Source organism: Antennarius striatus, chromosome 6, assembly GCF_040054535.1.
Source record: "Antennarius striatus isolate MH-2024 chromosome 6, ASM4005453v1, whole genome shotgun sequence".
Lineage (NCBI taxonomy): Eukaryota > Metazoa > Chordata > Actinopteri > Lophiiformes > Antennariidae > Antennarius > Antennarius striatus.
Genome location: NC_090781.1, coordinates 22613479 through 22624187, shown reverse-complemented (window position 1 = coordinate 22624187; position 10709 = coordinate 22613479). Strand labels below are relative to the sequence as shown.

At 43.6% G+C, this 10709-nt stretch overlaps 1 protein-coding gene across 1 annotated transcript; it reads right to left on the bottom strand.

Annotated features, from left to right (window-relative positions):
- Positions 1 to 58: 58 nt before the first annotated feature.
- Positions 59 to 4121, bottom strand: phox2a (paired like homeobox 2A). The gene is made up of 3 exons (XM_068317796.1): positions 3584 to 4121; positions 2258 to 2445; positions 59 to 2158 (listed from the first exon to the last, which is right to left on the bottom strand). The coding sequence occupies exons 1-3, from the start codon at positions 3804 to 3806 to the stop codon at positions 1667 to 1669; spliced, it is 903 nt and encodes a 300-aa protein (XP_068173897.1). The 5' UTR covers positions 3807 to 4121; the 3' UTR covers positions 59 to 1666.
- Between the last annotated feature and the right edge of the window lie 6588 nt (positions 4122 to 10709).

The window sequence follows — 10709 nt, the reverse complement described above, 5'->3', positions numbered from 1 at the left end:
GTAAAATTAAAATAAGTGAGTCGTTGCAGTTTTTATTCAACCATGATTTCAGGTCCTCAGTGTTCATGAAAATGACTGTACATAACACACATCACTCTCTTCATTGTTACAACAAACCAGGTCATTAAATGCATCATGTAGTGCTTCCATAATGTAGATTTATTAGAATATTCAGAGTAGTGCTATAAATTCTCATTCATTAGAGCTTCTGTCCATTCAAAGTGTTCAAGGTCGTGTTGATCTGTGAGACAGATGCTCTCCAGTGAAACAAATCTGTAAAGCAACATGAGAGAACTCAAGAAGAGGCTACCTAGTATTTATATTACTAATTACGGAATTTACACTCACAGAATTTCAAGGAGCATTTCAAAGAAATATGTGACTTTCTCACTTACATAAAGAATATTAATAAATACATGTTTCGTTTGCCTTTATGAGGAGAAAATCTGTCTTGTTTCATTGATTTGCAACAAATAAAATGGTGATCAGTAATTTTGCAAGGTAGAAGAACATAGAAAATAAAGACAAAAGCAGGTTATCAGTGCACACAGTAGAAAACTCCAGCGGATGTGTGTGTGTCCCTCTCTATGTTGCCAACATCTATCAGCTTGCGTTGCATTTCTGAGAGAGATCATCCCTCATTTTCAGCCATTGGAGACTCAGTGAAAGTACTAGAGTTCATCAAACCTTCCCATCAATCCTGTGGCAGAAAGCATGAAGAGAGAAACCCTTCACTTGGTGACGACAGAGAGAAACTAGTACCAGGAAACGAACAAGTCAGGTATAGTTGATTTGGGAGATTTGTGTATCCCTCCACCTCAGGATATCTGTCTCTGCTTCCTGAATTTTAACCAAGTGCCTGCTGTTTGAGGGGAAAAGCCAAGTTGGAATGGAAAAAGAAATGGAATCGCAGCGCCTGGATAGTAACAGGAGGATTCTGACACTGAAAGAGGAGGAGAAGGAGGAGGAGGAGGGGATGAACTGGGGAGGTGTTGGTCTGGACGAGGCTCCCCTAATTGGATTTTAGGGGTGCTCTACTCTGCTCTGCAAAGCAGATTTAACAGGACCCCGTTCCCTTCTGCTGGGACTCTGTGTGTCAGGGGGGCTTAGAGGAAGTTGTGCTTGAGGGTAGGAGTTTGTTTGTTTCGTTTCCCCAGCAGATACTTGGAGCTCGATGTTTAGATTTCTACTTTAGACTCGTATGTGACCGCCATGTTCATCAGAGCCAAGCCAAAGACTGTCCAAGTGCAGGAGAGCGAGTGTGGGAATGTGAATTTGAATGACACAGGAAAAGTGTGTGACTGCATGAATGAACAGTTTAATGAATTTTATCTGATGAGAAGTGTTGTTTGTTTTTTTTACATGAAAATTTCGAATGCGTGGGTGGAAGTGAAGACTTGGAGGAAGGAATCTGATCATGTCCAGGTTTTGCAGGTATAACGCGTATTTGCATAACATTTTGGGGTGAGTGGAGGCGACCACACCTTAGAACTGAACTGAGTTTGACAGTATAGTTTCTTAGAGAAGAACCAAAGGCCTCGCTGAACTACATCAGACTACACCAGTGACTTCAGCATTATAACAGAAAAGCCTAATTCTCTCAACAAAAGCTAACCCCTGTTCCAGTCGACCACATAATGTTTCTCATCTCCTTCTCCTGTGTGCTTCAGAACAGGTTTGTCTTGATGGCGGGGTTGGGTTTTCTGTGGAAGGAGGACAGGACCCCGGCAAAGGGCCCTGTCATACTGTCCGCCGGCTGCCAGGCCTTCAGAATCTCCTGAGTCTGGACAGCAGGCTGGGCCACCGCTGGGTTGCTGGGCCCCAGGCTGGACCAGCTGGGCGGCTTCAGCCCCTGCAGCACCGGAGAGCTGCAGGTGTTGGCGTAGCCGCTGGTGGCCGGAGCCGGGCTGGGGCTCAGGCTGGCCGGGCTTCCCAAGTTCCCGTTGGCTGAGCCCGGCAGGGAGGCCGTGCTGTCAGGGGTGGGGCTGCAGGTGGATTCTTTGGACTCATCATCGTCTGATGAAGATCTGGGCTCTCCACCCTTCTTTCCTCCAGAGGTGGTGCTGCTGCTGCCCGAGGCGCCGCCAGAGCTGTTGGCTTTGGCGTTGGCTGCGCGCTCCTGCTTACGAAATTTGGCGCGCCTGTTCTGAAACCACACCTAGAAAAGACAGATTCGAATCAAAAACCCCATTAAGATGAGATGAGATGAGATAAATGATATTGTGAGCTTTTCAGAATAAAAGCATGTTCCTCTCACCTGTACCCGCGCCTCCGTCAGGTCTATCTTCAGCGCCAGCTCCTCTCGGGTGTAGATGTCCGGGTAGTGCGTCTCGGCAAAGACCCGCTCCAGTTCCTTCAGCTGGGAGCTGGTGAAGGTGGTTCTGATGCGCCGCTGCTTCCGCTTCTCGTTCAGGCCGGAAGGGTCCGAAAAAAACTTGTAAGGAACTGCGAGAGAAAAATAACATCCGGTCTGTGGTGGAAGATTTAAAGGGCGGCGGATTGACGGGACACCGAAGGCGCACAAAAGGTTACGCATATTTACCGAAGTCAGATTTTTTTTTTCTTAAATAAAACCATGATTTGGTTCGATATTGAACATTTTTTCGTTCGAGCAACACGTGACTCTTTAATTCCAGCATGTGTTTGTTTGTAGATGAAAATGGATTAATGGATTGATAAAGGCCATGTGCGTAACCGTTTATTCCGAAAAGACAATGCAGGAGGTTGTAGCTTATTCAAAGCAGATAAATTAATTCAGACTTGATATCTCTATTGACCTTATTTGTCATGAGCGTGCTGTTGATTGTGGCCTTTACAACTATTCAAATTAGCCTGTGGTTGTTTTTGAAAAAATATAAATGAGCCTGTTTTTTAAAAACAGAATTTATTAAATGTTGTCAAACGGCTTCAATCAATTTAAGAGCTTTTGGGGTTTTTCTACTGTTCATAGATCAGCCAATTAAAATGTCACAATGTGTGAAGTAAAACATTTAAATTTAAATGTTGAAACGCAGAGACTAAATTAAAGGGGAAAATAATTTGATTAATTTGTGGGAGGAAAGCAAATAAAATTATATTTAGTTTAAATCCAATGCAATTTAAATGTCTGTGTCATTATTATCATCGTCATCATTAGTATTATTATTATTATTATTATTATTATTATTATTATTATTATATTTATTATTATTATTATTATCATCATTATTGTTGTTGTTGTTGTCTCATGATTTATTCTAAATGATTCACAGGCCTAGGCTTTTGGCCGAATGAAAATGGAAATAGAATATTTCAGCTTTAAAATTCTCTTTAATCACTGACATTTTTAAATCAAACGATTCTGATTTCTACCTCGATAAATTCATATGTTACTGTGATTTAACTCTAAATCAGGATTTGGGCCCGAATCTGTTGTCATCTAAATCGTAAAGGTGACAAATGAATATCTTCATTCTCTTTTTTTTAGTCTATCATTTTTCATTTCGTCTCATTTTATATCACCACACAAAGGAGCGACCTTTCCCTCATCCTGTCACATTTTCTTGTGGCAGCTGTTTGTTGGGCTCCAGTAAAACGAACGTACCTGATGAGTAAGGTGTGGGCTGGTGGTCTCTCAGGGCTCCTAGGGTGCAGCTGGCCGTGCTGAGCGGAGTGCACCCCGGGTTGGTGAAGGGTCCGCTCCGGATCGGGTTGTACTGGAATGAGCTGGCCTGGCTGCAGGAGCTGAAGTCCGCGTAGGCCGACGCTTCCATTGCTGCCATGCAGGAGTCATAGGAGTTCAGGTAGGAGTAATCCATTTTATACATGGAGATGAGCCGGTGCGACACCGGGACGCGTCGAGCTGTGAGCGCAGAGGGTTGTGGTGCGTCTGCAACCTCCTTTTATTTGACTTCAAACCAGTGATGGCGGCGCGTCTCTCCCGTATCTCCAAACTGTTTGCTCCGGTACTCCGGTCACCTTTATGGCGTCTATCAGGCGGGTGTTTCTCTCTTCTTTACAGCTAAATAATCCAGTCGTTTTCACTTTCCTGTTCCTACAGCTTCTCTTTCTTTCTTCCCTTCTCTCCTGCTCCTGGTTGCACCTCTCTCTCTCTTTCCCTCCCTCTCTCTCTGCGCGTCTCCTCCGTATCTCTTCCCCTCTTGCGCTCCGTTTGACAGCGCGCTGCGGCTCGAGCGGTGTTTATAATAAACTTGGCAGAGCGTGAGACAATAGCGAGGCGGTGGTCTAGTTTCCATGACAATACCACCAGCGAGCGAGCGTGCACGTACCCCTCACCCCTCACGCACAGGAGCGTGCGCAACAACACCGTTTCTCCCAGCGACGCCTGCGCGCTCTTGGAGCGTTGCGCGCTCGCAGGTGTTCAAAGAGTTAAATTGCCAGTGCAAAAAAAAAAGAAAAGAAAAAGAAATAAAGAAAAAACACATATACAGAGCCGTCTTTGGTTTATACCAGAAAGAATTCTGTTTTACCTCAGTTGTCAGACATTTAATGACCAAAAACAAACGTCAGTTTTAATTATTACGTCTCATTTAAATAGAAACGGAATTTACTCAGCCAACAAACTCTCCTGGCAGGTAGAAAGAAGAAATGATAGCCTAAAAAAATGCTCGATTTGTGACGTTTGCTTCATTTGTTTATGAAAAAAAATCTTTCAATCTTTCAATCTTTAATTGAGGTATTTGAATGTCGCGTAAGCAGGTGGTCTAAATACACGTTAATGTATTTAATAAAAGTGAAGTATTTACATGAAGTTGTAACTGAAATACGTCTGATATTAACTTCAGCTACAAATCACACAATAACTCGTGGGGGTGATAACGTCAAATATTACATCTGCCTGGGATTCGTTTGTGCCGATTTAGTAGGATATAATTAATCTATCACCACGTGACTGAACTGCAGTCCACCAGCGACGCGTGGAAAACAACCGCAGCTCCGCCACAGACGTCTTTACGTGAGGAAAAACGTCCAGATGTGACGGTGATTGCTGAGATTAAAAGCTTTGATTTGATTCCGATCACTTTTACTGGGATGTCACCAGAACGCGTCAGCTTGATGTATAGGATGAGAGAGGGAAGACACGCACAACAGGCTAACCATAAACGCATTGACGCCCCATAAATTGGTTTAAGTTTATTGTTCAGTGTCACACAATGTGATAAGTCATATCCCACACGGCTTCAATCACACTAACACACACACACACACACACACACAAACACACACGGATGCTGACGCATGCGGGTGTTTTTTCTTCTTCTAATGTAATCGCTGCTATATCTGCATTTCGAGCTCTGTGCATCAAATTAACGGGCTTTTTATTAGCGGATAAATTTCAGCAGATAAAATATCCCACCAACCAAAAATTACGTTTTACGCGCGTGAAATGAACTGAATTAAATTTGCCTGCGCCGTGCGTAAAGTGCGCGCTCATCCGCTTACTAACGGTGGCACGATGACGCTCCACGCGCAAATTTGCGTCAATTTGCTCCACGCAAGTAAGCATTGACGATGTTTGTTTGAATCGTTTATTTTGTGGTCGGTGAGTGTCGGTGCAGGTGTTCCGGTTAATGCCGATTCATCACCCCGAGCTGAGGATGTTGCAGTTATATGAACGCCACCACCACCCCTCCTGTCGTTGACTCCCCCAAGACAAACGCGCACCGAGTTTTAAGACGTATATCGTATTAAATAAAACAAAAATTGACAGTTTTCGTTTTTTATTACGGTTGTAGACAAATTTTTTATCTGACCCTTGATACAGTTGCAGGTACAACTTTGTTATTGCAAATGTTTCTTTTCATCTGTTTTGTTCAATTTATTCCAATTACTACATTTTACATTCGAATACAAATTTTCTATACTGCAAAAATATTACTCAAAAGTTTAGCTCCATTTAGTGCATACTTTTTCCCCGTTGACGCACAGGAGACTGATTTTGCGCGCATTTGGAAGCAGGGTGGATGCGTTAGGCCGCAAAAAGGTGTCATGGATTCTAATATCGTATTGATAAATAAGCTTTTATGTCGTTACATTTGGGTTTAACGATATATGGGAAATAGAAATGATAAGAATGGTAGTTTTTTCAAGTGCATTACCTAACAGGCTCCTTAATACATCACCTCATAAAAATACCAGTGAATGAAATATGACTTTTCGTTGTCGTAGACTTTTCGGTGATCCTCATGAAGACACTTTTTTTTTTTACAGCACTTGAAAGTCACATTTTTCTCTCGTCCATATTAACCAGGCAGCTCCCAGGCCACTCTGTTTGCAGTGTGTCCTTGTCCGTCTGTTGGGTTCAAAGGTGAATTTACCAAGAAACTTAAACTGTTTCAAAGTTAAACTCTGATGGCCGTTTTCTGCCCCTAAAAAAAAAAAAAAAAGAGCAGCCAGGAGCGACTCTAGTTCTCCCGCTTTTAAAGCATTTAAACTTTAATCCCTTCAAAGAGGGCAGCGGTCTCTTCCCGGCGCTAATCCGCCCATAGTGCTCCAGCGCAGGGGGAGACCTCTTCTCTGCGGAGGCTTTAACTTTGGACTTTTACATTCATGGGGCGATTTGACGGAAACAGTAACGGGGATCTTTGGCATTCATGACGTCTGAGTCAACACTGGGGGACACAATGGTCCCCCAGAGGCTCCTGAGGGCTCCTGAGAGAGGAGGGATTATGGAGGGCTGAGCTATTAGGACAAATGTTACGCACACACTTTATAAATGCTGTCCATTTCCAATCAGAATTTTGATTAAAGATATTAAAGGATCAATTGGTCTAGGTGCGTCCCTGATTAAAGAACCATATTTCGTAATATTAGAAGACAAAATTATGTGTAGACTGTTAAGAAAGAATTATCAAGGTGTGTACAGCTATTAGGAAAAATATTAAAGGTTTGAGTATGAATTATAATAGAATTCTACATAATTCAAATATTATAGACTTTTTTCGTTATGTTTTTCTTGATTAATTAATATTTGCTCAATTTTAATTACTTTTATGATTAAATATGACACATGATGGGCTTATAAATAACAGGTTTATTAGTAAATTAAATGACCTGCGTCTAAATCTCAATTTAAATAATTTTTCTGAGGTAATCCTCCATTTTCTTCTGTTTTGATGGTTACATTCGTGACTACAGGGGGGGGGGGACCCGCACTTGAGTTGTTCTGTATTCAGACCCCATTCATTGTCCTGTCTCCCACGACAAGTGGCACGATCTGTGGAGAAATCCTAATTAAATTCACAACAGTGGTTCCCTCTCTGCTCCCGTCTTCCCTGTTACTGTGATTGTTTGTGATGGCCTTTCCACCCCGAAGACGCAGCCTGGAGATCCACGCAGATCGGATGAGGGAGGATGAGGGAGGATGAGGGCGTGGGTGACGGTGGTGGTGGTGGTGCGAGGCGCGGCGTGGGTCTACAGACCCGCCCTTATGATGGATGGTGGAATCTTGATGGAGGGATGGAGAAGTGTTTGGATAAGGGGTGAGTGAAGGATGAGACACCGGCTACACTGGCCTAAAAGAAAAGCCACGCAGGAGGCCGCGGCTCGGTATCTGTCTGGAAACACCCGGAGAGGGTGTGAAAAGCAAGTGAAGCTGTCAGTCACAAGACGAGCCTGTCGGATCCATCCATCACCAGAGCTCCAAAGGGGGACGCGTCCCATGCGCCCAAAGCCTCCTCTATTGATTCCCGGCTCTGAATAGTGTCCTCCTTTTTCTGCTCCAGCTTGTTGCTTTCGCAGAAATGATGAGACTATCAGCCTGCTGCTTTATTAGTTTACACTTTAGGTAATTGTTATAATTTAGAAATAAATGAGTTTAAAAAAAATCACATCAATTGTAATGAGTCATCTTAGGTTAATAACAAACTGCTTTTATTCATGTTATGCTATTAATTATTTCAGATTTATCGCCTTTGTCTCTCTCTCTTTCTCTCTCTCTCTTTCACACACACACACACACACACACACACACACACACACACACACACACACACACACACACACACACACACACACACACACACACACACACACACACACACAAACGCGGGAGCGCGCACGAGGCCTTAACAAATCCTCAGGTTTGTGTCCCTAGTCTTTGGATTTTAATCTCTTATCAATGATTTATGCTATTGACCGATCAGTAAGTGTGATATTCCTGATATTCCTCTCTGTTCCATCTTTACCTTTGAGCGCAGACTGTAAAATACACACAGTGTGTGTGTGTGTGTGTGTGTGCGTGCGTGCGTGCGTGTGTGTGTGTCTCTATCTGCAGTGTCACTAAAACGTGTCGCGTTATCGGCCCTCCTCAGATCGTCTTTCCTCTGAGGTGGATTTGATTGCACCGAAAATGAAATCAGAATACACAGATCCTGCCGTTAACGTCAGCCTCAGTCTTTACAGCACCAGCAGAGGCTGGCGGTGCATTTGATTTGCCCGGTGATGGATGACAGCTAGTGCAGCTAAGAGGGGGTGTTGGTGTAAAGGGGTGAGGGGGGGGCAGGGTGGTCCCGTCGGTACGCTTGTCCCCGCTTTTCAGTCCCCAAATTACCGGAATGCGCCATGACGCAGCGGCTGGAGACGACGGAGCGCGTCTAACCGGGTTAGAGACGGAGCTACATTCTACTCCTCACTAAGGTGGTGTTGAGACACATGATCAAAATCAGTTCGGGTCACTCTGAAAGCTGAAAATGAAAGGAATCACAGATAAAAATGTCACTCTACAGATATTTCAGCGCTCAGGTGAATTTATTTTGCAGACAAGGTCATATCTTGACATTTCTGTGCGTCATTATCTGGATCAAAGAACATCACTTAATAGAATTTAGAAGGTATAATTAGAGCAAACGACCTGACGAACAAGCACGGATGAAAACGACCCTCAAATCAGCAGGTCTTTGAAAAGAAAGGGTACGGAGTGAAATTCAGCTTTACTATATGCAAAATCTCACCATATTGCATCGGTTTTTCATGACTAGTGTGACCACAAAATGAACAGTGGAGACCAAAATATCACCAATGGGACCAATAACAAAAAAAGATTGTCATATTTGTTAGAATAAAGAGTCCCCCTCAGTCTAAAAACCATGAATTACAGTAAGATTCGATCAAACGCAACAAACACAAAGTCGAACAGTTTAATTAAAATAATTACGGATATGGTAAATAAAAAAACAACAACCCCGCAGCCATTCATTTTAACCCATTAAATTACACTCATCTTGATTGAAGTCCAGTTTTACATCGATGTAACGTTCACTTGCGAGATTATGACGCAGAGCGCTCTGCGGTTATTCTCATGCTGCGTACATCTCTCCACTGCGGCAACAGACCTGTATTATCCTAATGGACAACGGCATGCTACTTAAAAAAGAAGCTTTTTAGGATAAAAACCAGGTCCCGGGAGACCTCGGTACACACACACACACACACACACATGCGTACACCACAGCTGGAGCGGCCGCGCACAGGAGAGCTTCTCCAAACACGCTAATTAGATCTGGAGCTCTGGCCCTGCGCTCTGAAAGCAGCCCAGCGGCGGGACGCGCGGAGCTGTGGAAAGTTAATTGAATTAAATTCCCTCTAAACTAATTAGGCTGCAATCTGCCACGCGAGCTGTCCCTGAGCAAGGTTCGAATTAGGCGGAATGGATTTGTTCCTTTTCTTTAAAAGAAAGGAGGGCAGACTGGTGTGTTTTTATGCTGGGGTCCCATTATTTGTCTTTTATGCTAAATTCTCCCAGAGGGAGGACTGTCACGTGATTACCGGACGGCATCCGGTGTTTGTCCCACCAAACACCCACAACGGAACCGTCTAAGGTGAAGTGTACTTTGAGCGGAATCCCAAAATCCGCCATAAAAGCATGAGATGACTGCGGTCTCACAGGTGCGTGAACGCATCTCTGAACGGAGCGCACCGTGGGAGGGGTAATGGAGTAGGGATCGATCGCTTTCCCTGGGGGAGAACAATGAAAAAAAAAAAACGGGAGGTCGGGATGAGAGGAGTGCACAGGGACACGGATGAAAATCCCCCGTTAAGAGGGGGGGGACATATATGATAATGGGAGAGCCTCTAGTCGTCGTCTATCATTCAGCACCTCCACCTGGATGCTGCTGCCGCGCCCCGGGATGTGAACCCATGTGCGCAACATCCGCACCGAAACCAGTCCAAATTCTGCTTTACATCAGCAGGACGCAGGAGATAACATTGGAACGCGCACTAGAGGTCAAACACAACTGATCTCGTTTTTGTTGACAAACTGCAAACGTCACAGGAAGCAAAGTTGTCTGCATAAATATACATCTCATCAAAAAATACTTCTAGAACCAACAATTTTAGTTTGCAAGAATCTCCAAATTAGAAATCAAGCCATCTATTAGTGATGGATGAAGTTTGGGTAACAGATATGGAGTTTTTCCATATATAAACAGTGTATAAAATTCTATTTCTATTTGGGTTGGGATGTTTTTTTTGTTTGTTTTCTTTGCTGATCAGGTGGGGGCAGTGAGTCTAAACACTCTAAACACGAAACACTGTCATTGGAATTTAAAAAAACAAAACTTGACCTTAAAGATATGAGAAGAAATGAGGTGACAGAGATGACAAAAAAAGTATTTATCACAATTTGTGATGAGATCTTGCACCACGAAAGTCCTGGATACCAACTATTTGACACCCAGGCTTATGACTGAACGGCAGAGGGGTCCTGA

Excerpts from the sequence above, each read along its gene's own strand:
- phox2a (XM_068317796.1), bottom strand. The coding sequence starts at position 3,806 with ATGTATAAAATGGATTACTCCTACCTGAACTCCTATGACTCCTGCATG. Across the intron at positions 2,446-3,583 it reads GCCCACACCTTACTCATCAG|TTCCTTACAAGTTTTTTTCG; the intron begins GTACGTTCGTTT and ends TTTCTCTCGCAG. Across the intron at positions 2,159-2,257 it reads TGACGGAGGCGCGGGTACAG|GTGTGGTTTCAGAACAGGCG; the intron begins GTGAGAGGAACA and ends TGTCTTTTCTAG.